General features: G+C 41.3%; 2 protein-coding genes across 2 annotated transcripts; one reads left to right on the forward strand and one right to left on the reverse strand.

Annotated features, from left to right (window-relative positions):
* The first annotated feature begins 631 nt into the window (after positions 1-631).
* Positions 632-10,108, forward strand: LOC141003449 (uncharacterized). The gene is made up of 8 exons (XM_073474792.1): positions 632-742; positions 3,028-3,137; positions 3,360-3,444; positions 3,533-3,728; positions 4,578-5,665; positions 5,802-6,592; positions 8,465-8,668; positions 8,749-10,108. Exons 1-8 carry the CDS (start codon positions 651-653, stop codon positions 8,991-8,993), a joined length of 2,811 nt encoding a protein of 936 aa, XP_073330893.1. The 5' UTR covers positions 632-650; the 3' UTR covers positions 8,994-10,108.
* A 6-nt stretch (positions 10,109-10,114) lies between these two features.
* Positions 10,115-15,788, reverse strand: LOC141003450 (butyrophilin subfamily 1 member A1-like). The gene is made up of 9 exons (XM_073474793.1): positions 15,576-15,788; positions 15,331-15,396; positions 14,221-14,589; positions 13,807-14,100; positions 13,616-13,711; positions 13,291-13,326; positions 12,887-12,910; positions 12,770-12,796; positions 10,115-12,660 (listed from the first exon to the last, which is right to left on the reverse strand). Exons 1-9 carry the CDS (start codon positions 15,577-15,579, stop codon positions 12,110-12,112), a joined length of 1,467 nt encoding a protein of 488 aa, XP_073330894.1. The 5' UTR covers positions 15,580-15,788; the 3' UTR covers positions 10,115-12,109.
* Between the last annotated feature and the right edge of the window lie 1,772 nt (positions 15,789-17,560).

Genomic DNA, 17,560 nt, shown 5'->3' on the forward strand with positions numbered 1-17,560 from the left:
TAGTTTGGGAGCCACTGGACTAAACTATCTGGCTGTGTAGGCTATATAAAGTAGCTAGCAACAGCTAAACTAGCTCCACCATGTCCAGCTACAACAGTTATATTCTGCTCAGGCATTTAACAGTCTAATAATGTTACATGATAATGTATTAAACACATTATGTATTTAAAATGTTGATACTTCAAGTACATTTTGTCAATAATCACACCCAGACTACTACTGTATTTTTTAATTTAAGATGAATTTGAGACAGGACTTCAATTTAGGCTTTTTGTGATGGCCTTGTCAGCAGCAATTCTCATAACAGTAGGGGAAAATATTAAATGTAAACTGTGAAGTATGTTGTCCAGCTGTGAAAAATGTCTCCAGGAGCCCAAACTGAACATCAGGTTTACCCACCAGTGTTTCTATGTTGGCTTACAGGCCAACTTCATTTAAAAGCATTGATCTGACTGCATTGCCACGCCTTGCTAGCTATAATACTGTATTTTGAATCGGCGCATCCACCAAATGTGAATCCTGAGGTTGTAGGTCTTCATTTTCCTCAGAGGTGAGTGCACCCCATTTTACCATTAGAGCCCCCAAAGGATGTTGTGCACATGCGCGTTGTGCAATCTACCGGAGCGCGAGAGGTAGGGAAGGGAGTCCTAATGGCGGAGACTGTACGGTCGCCTTTTGACTACCGGGAACCACCGACCCTCGACAGCGACGGGGATGGGAGCAAACCGCCGCCGCCGAGGGGGTGAGTGAGCCGAGCCGGCCTCCGGTTTGTGGCGGCGCCGGGTGGTTTTCACCGGGGATTTGCGAGGAAAAATGCCCCGAGACGCACGCGCTGCGAGCGTGCACGTTTGTTTAGTTAACGTTAGGAGCCTTTATTCGCGTGCATGACTCCAGCGGTATACTGCAGAAAACGGAGCAGGGGAAGTGGTTTTTGTTCGGTTTTTGGTTGCAGCTGCTGTGCCCCTGGTGGCTTCGCCTCCCCCTGCCCGCCCCGGCTCGCATTTAATCGCCAGACGTTTTATTTTTGCTGTTTTGACGGGACAGAAGTCTCAACGTTAGCTGCTGGAAGCTAACAGGCTAGCCACGGTTTAGCATTAATGTTAGCATGCACCCAGCAGGAATCATCAGCTATGTAACTAGCCGGCCAGTTATCTGCCCTCTTGTCGATAATCCCTGTCATGTCAGATATGTGAGGCTGCAGATCCCGGAACATAATATTCAGCAAACCACCTATGCTTCTATTATTATGCTCTTTACACTGCTTGGCTGCTCAGCTGGTGCAGATCAGGACTCGTGGCTTGTTTGGCTTTGAGTAAACAAAGTTGCTGACTATGAGCAATATGCATCCGAAAACAGTTGACTGTCACCGTGCTGGGTGAATTAGGGACGCTTTGTTATGCTGATCAGTCCTCTGTAAATGCATTAATAATACACTCTGACGTGATTGGATAAAGGGGTGGAGCCATCTCTAGTATTTGGTTTAAAAATCTTAATGATAACAGAGATAGCTGAAATCCTTGCGTCTACACTAGGTGTCACATCAGATCAGGGACTGATTTACACCTGGATTGCCAGGTACACTTCCTGCAAGGACTCTAAATCAGCATTGAAGTGGTACTGTGATATAGTTTGATGTTATGGCAGGTTGCTCAGGTACACTCAGGCTGTGATCATTGCGGTGTCAACAAAATGTATTTTAAAATGGGATTTGATGAAGTGACAGCTGTGTGCTGTCTTCATTTAGACCAAAAACATAATTAGTGCAGAAACAATCAATTGATAAGTTGATTGACAGAAAATAAATTGTGTATTATTTTGGCAGTTGATTAATTCAATTAATTAATTTATCAAGAAAAGTACCAAATCAGGGGTCCAGGGTGCGACTATTCTGGTTATAGCCCATCCAACAAGCAGTGTTTGGGGCTGATGCCATTACTGATATTGGGGAGTAAAAAATTCTGATATTGATTTTGCAGTGATCCCTCTCCCATGTGGTTATCAATTACTTAAAATATGTAATGGAGGCAGGATAGTTTACAGTTTAACAGTAAACTTTATTGTATAACATGACAACAATGTTAAAAATTAAACTGCCCCAAGTATTGTTTTCTGCACTGTGTTCTGTTAAACCTAAAAGTTTTCATATTGGTGGACATTAACAACGTACACACAGATATCAACCAGCAGATATATTGGTTGGACTCTAATTCAGGTCACACATGCACCCAAAAATCTGTCAAGTGCAACATTTTCAGTGGTAGCACCAGTGCGCCTGAGATTAAGAGGTTTATTTTTTCTTTTTAGATTATCGCAGTTTCTTGTTGCTTGTGATTTAAATGAAGAAAAACATGTATTTCCACCTTTTCTTTTTTAACATAATGCTACAAATGCTAAGTTAAATTGTAGTTTTGGGTGCACCTGAATTATGTTAAAATTAGTCTGGAACCCTGCAAGTATTTGCTATTTTCAGCAGTTCTGTTTTACATTACTGTAAAAGGCATATCTTTGGATTCTGGCCTGTTGATTAAGCAAAAATAAAAAAATGTCTCCTTTGGCTCTAGGAAAGTGTGGTGTGTATTTTTCACACTATTTTTCAACATACAGGCTAAACGATGACTAGATTGATTGCAACATTCATCAGCAGCCTTATCAGTAATAGGATTATCGCTCGAAATTAAAAGCTCAAATGCAGTTGATGTGTGTATGTCTTTGTCTTTGAGCCTATACTCTCTACACCCAGGCCAGCAATATATGTAAGCTGTGCAGAAATCTGAAAATCAGTTTCTTATTTGATTGCCTGTCAAATCAAAGAAATGTTTTCTTAAATGGAAGAACACCTGCTGCCACCATCACTTGTTTAAAAAGTTCAAAGTCTTATTGTTTTTGTGTGGTTCCTTGCCACATGTGTCACACGCTTGCCTCATTTTGGCTGCCCTCCATTCGCATATTTACAGGAGGTCTGTCTGGAGAGCTGCTTTGTAGCGATGTATCGTTATGCTAAATGAAGCCCCGGTTTTGTTTTTACAGCCGCGTGTGTGGGAGAAAAAGAAAGGGGACACCTGTGAAGGTGTGTGACCGAGCGTATGTAACAGAAGATGAGGAGGAGGAGAGCATGTCTGAACACAGCTTCAGCCCTGGTATATATAGACACACACACACACACACACACATACACATACACATACACATACACATACACACACATATTTTGCCACCTGCTGTTTATTTATTTGTTTAATCTACCCTGGTGCTTATGTTGTAATTAGCAGTGTATTGTTGTACGGAGAGCCAACTTCCATCTGTGTTTGGTGTTGAAGCAGTTGAGATGTGCCTGATTTGAACAGTCCATTCTGTCCCAGGAGATAGCCAGTATCCAGAGGGTGCAGAAGACCGCCTCCCTCCACCTGGCAGTCCCTACTACCTGCCTGACCCCACTCAGCTCTGGTAAGGGGAACCTTTTCCAAGGTTCTTAGGCTCAGATTCTTTTGAAGGTTGAGGGTCCATATTGCTCATGTCAGTTTATGTGTTCTAGCGTGCCAGAGTTGGGGGAGGAAGGGGGGAGTGGCGTTCGGGGACCTGTGCTCTTCCATCCGCCGCCCAACTGCCGGATTCGAGAAGTCCACTGTGGGACCCAGGTGCGGCTGGTTGTCATAGCAATCCGAGACATTGCAAAAGGGGAGGAGATCACAGTGGACTACAGCCTGACGGACTGGGGCGAGAATGCAATGGTGAGTTACTAAATTCATGATAACTTGGATGTGGGGAACAAGAAATGCAGTCTGGGGATGTTGATGTATTTTTTTGTTATTGTCATTGAATCCCATGAAAAGACCAAAACAAGGGCTGAAATGATCCTTAGAACATGTTGGCTGTCACCACAGCCTGATATAACAAATTCCTGTGTCAAAGAGCCCCATTTTTATTCAGAAAATATTATGAACACATTAGGGCACTACACTGGCGCACTGGATGTTATGTTCCATCATTACTATGTACATGCGCAAAGTAGTTTATTTTGAGTCAATGCCACGTACACTGTCCTGCTACTCACGTGCACATCAAAATTGCAGGAGGAAATTTGTTCTCAATAAATGGACTGCTTACTTATGAAATTACACTTTTTCTGTTTTTTTTTGTTTTGTTATTCTGGCGATTGGAGATTTCAGTAAAGGGGGGAGACGGAGAGGGAGATGGCCAGACCCATACGAGGGGCATTGTGGTATATGTTCAGCAGCCATGGACAGGGTGAAGAAGTCAGAAAGTATAGTGAAATGGGCTGAAAAAGATGATACAATCAAATTTTTGTTATCAATTAATATGCAGACTCTTGTCATAAATGACAAAGGAAAGGAACAAATGCTTACATTTAAGATGTTGGAATTTCTGCTTGAGAAATGACTAAAATTATTTATCAATTAAAATTTGGCAATTAATTTTTTCAATCATTTTTTATGAGATTTGTTGACAATACCAAAAAAGTTTAAATCAGTGACAAGCGATAAGAATGTAGAAACTGTTAAAATAGTTACATGTTGAGCTAACATAGTTTGTTTTTAATTTGAAATCTGTCCAACCAGGAGGAAGAGGCTGGCCCCCACCCACTTTCCCTCTCCGTTTCTGATTACCTTACCCCCTCTTGGTCACTATCTCCCTCATCCTCCCCACTCACCCACTCTGAGCCCAGTGACTCAGATCGCGAAGAAGACGAAGAGGAGGAGGACGATGATGATGACGACGATGATGAAGAAGAGGAAATTGAGGAGATAAGGGGTCGAATGCTACGGCGTCGCAAGAAGCGCAAGCTGCCTGCAGTGGTGAACTCAAAGAAGAAGACCGCGCCCACCTCCGCCAGAGGACCAGGGCGTCCCTGCTCATCTTTTACCCGCCCCGCACCCGTCGCATCCCCAGCCAGATCCCAGTCCCAGTCCTCAGTCGGCTCCTTGGCACCGCCGACGACCAACATCAACAACAACATTAACATAAACATTGGCAGCTCAAGCGGCACCACAGTGAGCCGGCGGCAGCACTGCCCGTACTGCGGCCGCCACTATCGCTCTCTGGCACGCCACCTGGAGAAGCACCACGCCAACCAGCCAGAGGTCAGAACTGCCATGGAGCTGGCACACCTGCACACGCACAACTCTTCAAATGGCAGCGCCGCACACCCTCACCCCTCGCCGTCGTCGTCAACCTCCACCTCCACCTCCGCTCCTCACCCCCATTCCTTTGCTGTCCCTCAGCCTTCGGCCTCCAATGCCGCTCCACCCTCTCTCTTCTCCAGGGAGAGGGAATCGCCAGCTACACGCTCGAGCACAGGTGGCGTCTCGTTCTCTCTCTCGCTTTCACCGCCTTCTTCGACTCAGCCTGCAGCCACTAAGAAGGGGCCTAGCTTACCACTGCCCGCCACAAAACGCCCCACACCCCCGATGGTGTCACGAGTTAAGAGTCCGTCACCGCCTCCTCCAACTCCACCTAGAAGGGGTCGGAGGATGAAGAAAGAAAAGCATGAAGAGCAGCAAAAGGTGGAGGTGGAGAGCTCGAGAAGTCAAGAGGAGCTGGTCCCACCTCCTACTCCAGAGCCAGACGTAGATCCAGATGAAGATCTGGAGCTGAGTGGAGAAGGAGAAGAAGATGCACCAGAGGAGAAGAATGGAGAGATTGTAAGGTGGGGTTGGATTGTTGTCTTTGTACTGTAATATCTGAAACACATTTATTACCAAGTAGAAATGTATTGGTGATGTTTTGGTTAGTGCTTTGTGATTTCAACTGCTCTTTTCCTCTCTCCCCTTTGTTTCTAACAGGCATCACATTTCCCCGCTGCTCTCTTCCCTCTCCTGTTTGGTCCTCTACCTCCGCCGCCAGCAGCACTCCTCATTCCTCTCTCTAACCCGTTCTCCCCACTCTGCCGAGGCCTGGCGCCTGCTCTGCCACTCCAGCCTCTCCCTGCTCATCCTCTACAACCGCCACCGGGAATGTGAGGTGGCCAAACTCACTATCCAGGACTACCGCACCCGTATCACCCCCCAAGCCAGCTCTAGCAACAGCGCCCCATCTGGCATGGAGGCCCTCCTGTCTCCCTTTGAGCGCCAGGTCCTCTCTCACCTCCCGCGGGCCGGTGTTTTGGGCAAGCGTGGTCGCGTCCAGCCGCTTATTTTCCCACCACACTGTGAGTCCTGCCTGGACCTACTCCTTCAAACCAGCCCCAATGTGGGTGTGGACCCAGAGAGCCCCTACGTCTTCTCCCGGCCCTACCACTCTCCTGCCACCCCGCTCCGAGGCACAGACCTTCTTAGAAACCTTGCACGAGCCAGCGGGGCTAAAAACCCCGGAGCACTGACAGCAACACGTGTTCGGCGGCAGGTAGCGATACTTACTCAACTGCTACTGTTAGAGGAGGGTGAGACCCAGGGTGGGGCTACCAAACGGCTGGAGGACTTCCTGGAACGAGAGTATCATGTGACCCAGAACTGCTCCGCAATTCTACGGGATCCAGCACTGATGGGTCGTGTGGGTCGTGTTGTTCTTTATGGAGAGAGGGAGGGCGTGCTTTTCCGAGGAATGAGCCTGCAGCACATCTGCCTCGAGTTGGATGGTGAGGAGTTACATCATGTATTTTACTGTCTACTGTAGGAAATGTTGAAGCTGCTAGGCTCAGCAGCAGGTATTTCAGGCATGCGGTGTTCAGTTCAAGGCAGGCTCTGCTTCTAAGAACATTTTCAAGCTTTAGCTCCCAGTATCTGTTTGCCAGCATACTCTATGTTTTCATTTCAGTGGAAAACACATTATATTTTAAAGTGGTACCAATTATGTGTTTTAGACTCTCAGAGGAATGTCAGCCCTTTTAAATTACTTTAAAGGGGTCAAAAAATAAAATGGTGCAGTAAATAAAATTTGGTTCAATAATCCACAGGTCTAATTGAAAACAGCTTTACTGATGGTAGAAAAAATTTAAATGTTCACAGCAAGGTTTATGGATTATCCCAACAAGAAGAAAACAGAAGTCACAGTAGTGGATATCTCAAAACCTCTTGATAATAAACCAGAATTATCTGCATTGCTGGATACCAGGGTTAGGTAGGAAAATGACTTTATGTTTGTGAAAATGTTTGGATTTTGGTGAACTGACCCTTGTTTATGACTTTATGTGGGGCTATGTGCTGTATAATTTCTTGGCCTAGAGTATTACTTTCCTGTAATATGGTTGTCATCATGAGGTTGCCAGGTAACCAGTGAAGACGCCATTAAATTACTGTGCCGGCCAAGAAATGGTCTGGCATATAACCCCCCAGTAAAACCACAATGTGTCCTTTTAACCCTTTGGTTTTTGTTAATTAACAAGATATAATGTGTCCTTCACAGTGGTGGACTCAGGATGTTTGTGGAGCGGGGCAAAAAATTAAAAAGGGCACCACATGAATGCAGAGGGAGGGCACCAGTGCGCAGAAAGTCTTAATATATTTATAGTGAAGAGAGAGGTTCTAGTCTTTATTTATCTATCTATCTATCCATCCATCCATCCATCCATCCCTCCCTCCCTCCCTCCCTCCCTCCCTCCCTCCCTCCCGTCCTCAGAGCCAGGCTAGCTGTTTCCAGTAATTATGCTAAACTAGCCAGGAGAGACTTCTCACCTAACTCTTTGCACAAAAGAGAGAGTTATTTCAGCACAGTGAGCAGAACATATATTATGTATCCTGGACCTGATTTAAGATGCAATACACATATTGGCTCTAATACTGCAAATGTAAGATGCCATGTAATGGCTTTAGCATTATTTTGTAGAAAAATTCAAGCTAATTTTTGAGCCAGGAAACTTGATTTCTATGAGTTTGTTGTGAGGTTGTTAAAAGTATGGATATTTGGATAATTTGATATGTTTTAAATGATACAATTTCTGTATTTGGTAATATTGAAAGTACAGGAATTATTAAAAAAAACTGGTCTAACCTTCCTGTTCTAGCGGTGTGCACACCAACACTTCCCTAGTGCTCCAAGCTTCCAGTCTGGACTCTAGCTGCACAGCTAACTGAGCTAAGTAGCTAACAAGAGGCGGCAGCTGGCAGCACAGTTAGGGGCTACTCTGGTGATATGCTGCCCCATCAGCCGGTGGCCAATTTTTACATATTGCACCTTTAACATTATTACAGATGTGTTTGTATGTGATGAGTGACTTTGTATATAATAGCATTGTGAGATTAAACAATCCTATTTAGTGTTCCTAGGGCTTTTTTATTCTGTTTGCCATCGTATCAAAATAGGCTTGAATATGTTTGTTTTGCTAGTATTGTATCGTTGTTTCTGGTATCTCGTAAAATCTTAGATTTTTTTATGATGAATCTGCCAGAGAGATTGTTGGTTTATGAAGTTTATGAAGACATTTATTAAGCAACAGTACATAACATGTTAAAGTGTATTTTATGTCATTTGACTTGGGTTAATTGCCTTCTGTGTTATCTCTGCCTTACAGTAATGTCTGGCAACTCAGCAGACTCCTTTTCAGAAGATTCAGAGGTAGAGGAAGAAAAGGAGGAAGTTAAGGAGAAAGCTGAGGTGATGGTGAAGAAGAAAGGACCAGGACGACCGCCACGGAAGCGGAGAGCACCCGTTCCTGCTCCAGTCAGCCCATCGATACCCAATGTTCATAAGAGGAGATGTATTCCACCAAAATCAGGTAACCATTTCCCAGCCACATCCGTATAAATCTGACCCTACACATTTCCATTCATTTACACTTTCATCTATACCTCACAGGGAAGCGTGGCGTGCTGAAGCGTCCCTGGTCAGAGGCGGAGCGTGTAGCAGTGGAGACTCACCTAAAGAGAAACCTCATGGAGCTGCGAGTCCCCGCGAAGGCTGACTGCGAGCGCTGCCTCGAACTCTGCCCTCTGCTGGTGAGCAACCAGCGAGACTGGAGGGCCATCAAGTTTTACGTCCACAACCGCATCCAGCTGCTGAAGAAGCAGGGGAGGAGGGAAAGCGCTGCCTCGGTCTGCTAGGGCATAAAAAAAAAAAACAGAGACCTGGCAGAGGACACATACCATAATGTATAAACCACCAGCAATCATAATGAAGAGAAAAAGTCTTGGGCCATGGTGGTGTGCAGCTTCTCTTTTTCTGTTCTTTCATGGAAGCAGTACCTGATGTTAGGTATCATCACCCCGTTCATGAGCGAGTAGTGTAATAAAAATAAGATGGGCCGCTCCAGTTAGAAATCTTTCATACACAGTGTTTGGGATAGCCAGTGTCTGTTTTCCAGATGTTTTTTTTAAGCGGTTGGACAAAACGTTCTTTAAGTGTGAAGAGTTCAGACACAGTGAATGCTTTTTTTTTTTCTTTTTTTTTTTTAAGATACATTTTCGTGTCATCTTTTTATTTTATTAGACAGATGACTGGGGAGAATGGTAGGAGATAGAGGAGGGGGAAGGTGATATATAACAAAGTCAACAAATGTTCCTGGAGTGATCACAATCCAGGTAGTGGCAGTATGCACTTTAGACCACCAGGACAACAAATGACCCTTGGTCTAGTGTTTACTCCCATTGAAGGCTGATGACCAAACATGAATGTGTAAAGCTTTGGAGGAAGAAACCAATGGTTCGGATCTTTAAAAAAAAAAATCCCCACAGATAGAATTTGTGTCTTCAGGACTGAGACATGTATGAACTTGTATAGTTTGTGTTTGATATTGACTGGCATTATACCCCCAACCCATTCCCCCCAACTGACGAGTTTATTAAACAGTATTCTCAGTGTTGGACCATGATGCACCTGTGAAGTGGTTCTTGCATACCCCTTATACCATGATCATAGTCAGACTATTATGTATCAAGGCACGCCTACTTGAATTTATTGCGTATCAGAATAAAAAAAAAATCTTTATTACATATGGTCTTATTCACAATGTAAATACTTCCTAATCTGTGAGAAGTATACAGTAGTGATGACAAAGTTAGTATTGTGTTATGATGTATATACTGTAAATACTACCTGTACTTATTAAAGTGTATGACATTTTGCTGTGTTTTCTTAAACTGGATTGTAAAGTGAGTTTTACATCGTGGATGCAGAGTGACACAAAGAAAATAGAAATGCAAATAAATGCAGGATCCCATCTTGGTTGAGTTTATTCAAAAAGATGACTTTTATTTATTTACTTATCATTTTAAAATCCACAATCACTAGACAAATTACAAACAATTAAAAATACCAATGCCATTCTATAGAAAGAAACATAAAAGGTAAGAAGAAATTCAGATACCGTTCATCAACTGGCCTTAATAGTAGAGCTGCCTCAGTCCAGATGTCAAGTATATTGCATGCATTTGCACACAAAGAATAACTTGTCATCCATAGTAGCAGAATTGCTACATTTTGCCTTTTTAAAGTCAGTTTCTAAATAGTTGTCGATTATTTTGCACTTAGGCAATTCATTGAGTTATACAAAGAGGAGAGAAGATTAACACGGCAGTTAAAAGATGTATACAAAATTTGCTGAAAAAGACAAAAACTGTAGCAGCATACTATTTAGAAAGTGGGAAAATCGATTCTATATTTCACACGGAGCCAGACAAACAATTTAAAAAGAGAGGGTTTATATGTTCAGATCTTGTAGTGTCCTGAATAAGCTCAATTTAAGATTGTTTGACCATGACAATAGTAGTAGTCTCTCACTGTTTGGAGCCTAAACGAGCACCTCTGTAATATCTTACATCATGGTTACAGGCAGGGCCGCCAATTATGCTTGTGCCAAGGGCAAGATGATCTCCAAATCATGGCTGCACATATAAAACACTTACAAAAAAAGCTTATAGATTACAGAAACACTGAGACAGATAAGGAAATGCTGATCAATCCGTTGCAAACAGCATAATTTACTTCAAATGTGAATGTGAATGAACAGCTCACCTAGCTTGGTCTGAACTTAAAGTTCTAAAGCTCACTAATTGTCTTTTTTGTTTAATTGCACAAAAACCTAATCGGTTAGATGACAGTTGGCTGTCAACAAAAAAAAAACAATTAGCAAGGCTACCTGTTTCACCATTTCTCACTCTTTATACTAAGCTAAGCTAACTGCAGCGACACAGATTTGTGAGTTGTATCATAGTCTGACCCTCGGCAAGAGAGTGAATAAGAGTATTTCCCAAGCGTATTGTCAAACTATTCGTTTAGTAGTGCATTACCTTAACATCACAAACTACAAACTACTGAAATGTACCATGATTTATATACAAATGTTGAAGAATCCTGAAGTGAATGAAACCACAAATTAAAGATAGCAGTTATACATTTCACTTTTTGCATCCTCTTTTCCCCTTCAAAACAGGATGGGTATACAGTGCTGGCTTTCTTACAACACTTGTTACTTATGATTAGGATTGTGGCGGGTCACAAAACAGAAAATGTATGTGTTTTTTCATATCTGTTGTGGTGAATTTTTCCAGATACGTACTACAAGGAACTTTTAACTGGTTATGAAACAGTCTCAATTTAGGATGCTTCTATACGACCTACAGAAGCAAATGAGAACATCAGCAAGAAGTCTGACTGATTCTTTTTTTTTTTACTGGCACTAAAACAAAGCTTAGTGTTTCAACTAATCATACATATCCACAAATACATACATTACATCATCGACATGCATCCTTCAAACAACTGTGTTTAAAGAGAATAGTATTAAAAAATACATTTCTGTGTCTTTCACTGGCTTCCAAAACAAACATGTGTGCTAGCCAGACAGTAGGCAGCGGTGCTCATACTGCTTTTTGACGACAGGGGGCGCCAGAATCAACAAACAATTAGTTCCTTTAAAAAATCTATTGAATTGTACTGTATGAGTGTCATTAAAAAATATTTAATTCTACTGCACGAGTCTTATTATAATTTGTATTTAAAAGGACATAATGTTTTGTGAAATTAAAACAAAAAAGCCTTTCTGTTTTAATTCCTTTTAAAAGGTCAGTGTATCGGATAATAATAATCATAATTGTGTAAATGTGAAAGCGTGGTATTTTCTGAGAGGGTTATTGTACTGTGAAAATCTCATGCCGCTGCAACCTCACTTATGATATTAAGATGCAGTCGTTTGTGTCAACAGACTTCCCATGTCATTAGACTAATCCTGTTTTGTACTGTGATGTAATATCTCCATAGGTGCTCTGTCACCCTCACCAGGATTGAAAAATGGAAAAACTTCACCTCTGAATTTTGCTGTTAAAGATCCAATGAGACTCTCCTGTTCCACATTATAAAAGGAAAGCTCTCCACTGTTGTAATTCAAATACACACCAACTGTCTGCGGTCTGGAGTAGACAGGCAGTGAAACTTGTGGTTCGGTGCTAAACTGGAAGCTATCTGCACTGTCAGAAGAAGAGGACAGAAACCAGTATCCATTAGATGCTGTTGGAGAAAAATCTGACTCCTGAGGGATGGCAGTTGCGCTTGTAACACCTAGCCACCAGGACTGTTTGATGCCTGCTGTTATGTTCCCCAAAGATACCTCCCAGTAGTGCTGTCCAGAGGACATTTCAGGTTTTCCTCTGATAGCTGTGAGACAGGTGACCTTCTGTCTACCAGAGGCACCAGATTGATCCACTTTGGCGTCTCTCAGTTTAAGGTCTTTGATTTTGAGATGTGGATTTTCTGTCTCGACAAGCGTAACATTCACTGTTGAAAAAAAAAACAAAAAAAACCTTAGGTTGAAAACAGAAAAAGTCAGGAAGGCAACATACTGGAGTAAATTATTGTAATTCATAATAAATTGTTAAGTGATTACCATAATGCTTCTTGAATGTTGACAGATCTGTTGGAGAATAAGTAAAAAATAGATTGAATACCAACAGAATTATGTGACATTTACTTAATTAACAGTGACAGACTTCTGACTTCTTACCTTTTGATAGAAGCTTCTGAGTCTCTGAAGGGGAAGAAAAAAAAAATAGTGAATCCATGGCTTGTATTATGTTATGGGCCACTCCACTGATTTTATTCACATTTCACACACTTGACAGAGATGTTCTACTGTCTACAGTTGTATGATATATTCTGTGGCTCTAAAGGGAGCTTTCCAAAAGTTGAAAAAATAACTGCAAGCAGGGAAGGTCTGAAGAATGATGCTATCTTGTTGCATATTGGGAAATGAAGGATGTATCTCTCACAAGTCCTTTACAGATATGTTAAAAGCTCAAATGTAATACTCAAATCCTGGGGTATTAATTTAAATGTTATTCATTTCAAACGTTCACTGGAATGCAATAATAAATTATGTGTTCAATGTGACTCTGTGGTCCTTCTTACCCCCAGCGTCAACTTCATCGCCCTCAGTCTTCTTCTCTGAAATATAAAAAAACAATTTCAAGTTTTGACTTGAGTCAGATACAGTGGTTTTAATTAGATTTTTGACTCTTTTAACCACTGAGTTTATTCAGTTTACCCAAGCAGATCAATTAAATTTATTTTATTAAATTATCAAGATTACTTATTTGGAATTTAGGATATATTATGGTCATCCACTTCATCAGTTTACAATTGTATTCATCTGTTTTATGTATGTATGTATATTTTTTCTGTTATGTTCTAAAAAAAACAAATAACAAATATGTAAATATAATCAAACATTTACCTCTCTTCTTTTTGAAGTACAGCACTCCAAGTCCAGCTAACATGACTATGAGGAGTAGAGCGAAGGCCACCCATCCAGCCGCTGAAGATCCAGACTCTAAATAAAAGACATCTTGTAATTTTGAGTGTTGTTCTAATTGAAAAAGAATAAGAAAATTGATCTTATCCAGACATGCAAATGCTTCTCTTTACCCTGTTTACTGGGTTGAGGAGCGTTATCCAGACGCATGCTTGCCTCCTTGGCCTCCTCACCAGAGAGACCTACTGAGCAGGAAACCACAGAGGAGCTGGAGACCAGAACCCAGCTGTGGACTGATTGAAGACCAGAAGACTCTTTGCTGTACTTCAGACTTTTAGGGGTCAGAACTTGCTTTTGGTCTGACCAGCGCAGAGTAGGCGCTGGATACCAGCCTCCAGACTCACAGCTCACATTCACCAGGTTATCTTCTCCCGACACTGCTGACAGGAGCAGAGGGGTTCCCGTTTCTAGGAAGAGGGTTGGAGGAGGAAAGTAAAGAACATTGGATGTGAAGGTGATGGGACAATTATTATTTTTTTTAACCATCCTTTGGTTTTCCGTGTTTTCTCCACTTTCATGATACTCACCTGTCACATCAAGACGGACACTTGCACTGTCATGAGCCTGATCACTGCTCACGTAACAAGTGTAATCTCCTGCATCCTTAAGTGTGACATCCACCAGCTTCAGGCTCACGTCGCCTGCCGTCAGCCCCCCAGATGCTGTATCCTTTGAGCCAAACGAGACTCGGCCTGCGTAGGAAGCTTCCTGGGATGCATTTTCAAACTTTTTGGCCCGGTAAAGCATGACCGGGGACTGAAAGCCATCACCGCGGTACCAGCGTACCTCCACACCCTCTGCACTTTGTGATGGATTGAGCCAGCATGGTAATGTGGTTACATGGCCGCGTTGCACTGAGACAGGGGACGTTACCATAACCACGAAGCTTTCTGAAACTTAAACAGTCAACATGAATGTTGTTAAGCAAGTTTATGTTTTTAGCATTTTTTTCCTGATATTTGGTAACAGTTATATAAGGAACATCAATTGCCAAATAGTAATGAGTGTATACTACAGCATTTTTATTAAAGCCTGTCCGATGTTATGTTTAAGTAATCTACGTAATTTGCATTTCTTACATAACATTACTTAAAAACAAATCAACCTTGACGATTAGTCACACATGGGACTTCAACTTCTACCTGTGACCCATCCAACCACCCTCCAACCCAGACTATTCTTGTTATTAATACTACCGGCTTCAGAAGGGTGCTCCACAAAATAACACGAGCAGGTTTACTACAGCGTCAAACTTGGGCCACTGACAAGGCTGATATGAAAACTTAAACTTAGATGCTTGGGGTAATATATAATTATTAAATTCTGATATAAATATAAATATATTAGGGTCATATGCATCATATGTAAATTTCGGTATCGGTCCCAAAAATCGAGTATTGCCTGGGTTCTAATATTTATAATGGATGATGAATCATGCTTTGTTTAGTAAGAACATGAAGTTCTTCAACGCAAATAAGGCTTAATGTGGTTTTACTGAAAGTTTATATGTTAAGCACATAAAGTAATAATAAAAAGTAAATAAATCTGATAAGATACAAAGGAAAGATACAATGGTTGAAACTAGCGTGAAGAAAATCACACTAATTAAACAAATGTGAAGATGCAGAGTGACTCACCGGGGGCAGCAGCACACACTGATATAAAGACAGCAGCCATGAGACTCGAACGCATCATGAGACAACCTGTAAAATGAGACGACGACATACTGTGAGCTGAGGCTATTTACGTCACACCAACCATAATGTGCTGAAAGCAGACATAACCAGTCTCCAAACCTTCAATCGGTACGGCTCTAATAACAACATCAGAACAAAAGCGAGTGAAAGAGTCGTATTTCGCGGTTGATTAATCGTCTGCCTACCCATTGTTCTGAATTTCCGGGTAAAATATCCTTCATGCAGATGCGAGGTACAGTCCTGAGAGACAGAAATAAGGACGTTATTCAAATTTAGATGTAGATTTGAAGTCAGCTTCGGCTTATAGGTGTAATTTCTTCTTGGATTTGGAGAAATAAAATCCCCGCGTCTGAAAGACCGTCGTCGTGAGCTGAAGATTTACTTTCACTTTCACTTGTGAAGGGCGCATGGACAGGTTTAAACATGCGCACAGGCTCAGAGAGTGAGGGATACAGTTAATATTTAACCACAAGAAAGTTTTTTAGAGACTTGAATGCGTATTCATTCTTCTATATGTTCATTTGAGGCTAAACTTTAATATACCAAGGCTACACCTATGGATAAAACGTTAAGCCTACCTGACAAAATCTAAATAAATACCATAATCACTTGCATTTTCTTCATGAACACACCGTCATTGTTGTTAAGTAGATGCAATATTAGATCCCTTTATGTTGGAGGGACTGGAACACAGTGTGCTCCATATAGCAATATCTCTTTGACAGACTAGAGCTCCAAAGTTTTCAATATTAAATATAAATAAACAATGAAATAATTAAACATATGAATGTGTAGAGAGTGGAAGTAAATTGTGAACTAATCTAGTGAACTAAGAGTCTTACTGGATAATTTAATATGCTATAGAAAATTTCATTTTTAAGATGGCATTCTAAATTTGGTTCAGATGTTCATGTTCCCCTCGGGATGAATTGCAACTTTGTTAATCTAGTGTTTCCTCTAAATTTGTCCAAATTTAATTACATGATTTAATGATCAAATACCTCTCTGTACATGATTCAATCATACTCACAACTGAACGTGCAAAAAGAGACAAAGACTCCTCTGAGCAACATTAATAAGTACTTGTTTCAGTGCACAATAATGCTTATCTGGATTATACAGGTTGTTGCTAAAGCAAAACTACTCTTAAAATGACAAAATAGACACAGAAGTAGTCCAAGGTTGCACAATTGTAATTGGATCACAGAATACCAACTGAGCATATTATGGACTGATGAATCACAGTTAACCTATTCAGTCTAACAGCGGGTAGACTGCAGAGGGTCCAAAGAAAAACAGGCTCCCAAAATATGAAGAGCCCAGTTCCACTGTTGTGGTTCAGTTATGATCAAAAGTCACATACACTTTTCTGGAGTGGAAAACAAATTGAAAATCATATTGTATTTGGCGGAAAAATGTTACAACAGTATTCTCTCCTGTCATGCAGTACTGCGTGGACATCGACTAAATGGAAGTTTGAAAGACAGAGTGAGACAGGGACCAAAAACTTGGAAGTTTTATGAAACTGTGAAATGAGCAGCACAAACATGATCGGTTAAGTTACCTTCATTCTTAATTAAAAAATCAAAGACAGTAAGATTCATGCAAATGGTGATGACATGTAAGAAAATCCTGAAGATATTTTAAAAATCCAGGATAATGCAGCATGCACTTACTCAGCCACCAGGGCAACTATGAGAACACACTGGATGGATCCAGTGAGTTAAATTCAAACATAATTGAACTTCACTGTCCTACTTGTTTTTAGGTTATAAGACACATATTTTATTTATATTTGTCTTTGTCTTAGTAAATTAACTGAGGATAATATATTTTTAGTGAGTTCTCAAAATATTCTCATGAATGTATTCAACATCTGACTGTTTTTAATACCTGGCATAATATTAGACTGTAACATATGCTGTTTTTGTATTTTTGTGCTAAAACAGTGGATGTAAGATGTTAAACACAGATGTGGCAGATGTGCATCTGAAGGACGGCCGTGTTTATGTGGTCGGTACATTCTCACGTGAGAGCACTGCATCAAGTTAAACTGCAAATCCCGGAAAGGGTATGCATGTTATGCGATTGTACCTTCAAAATAAATGCATATAGTTGGTCAAGGTTGACAAATGAAAGGGTATGTCTTAAAACTGCTCATATTGATAAT

The sequence above is a fragment of the Pagrus major genome, chromosome 10 (assembly GCF_040436345.1).
Source record: "Pagrus major chromosome 10, Pma_NU_1.0".
Classification (NCBI taxonomy): Eukaryota; Metazoa; Chordata; class Actinopteri; order Spariformes; family Sparidae; genus Pagrus; species Pagrus major.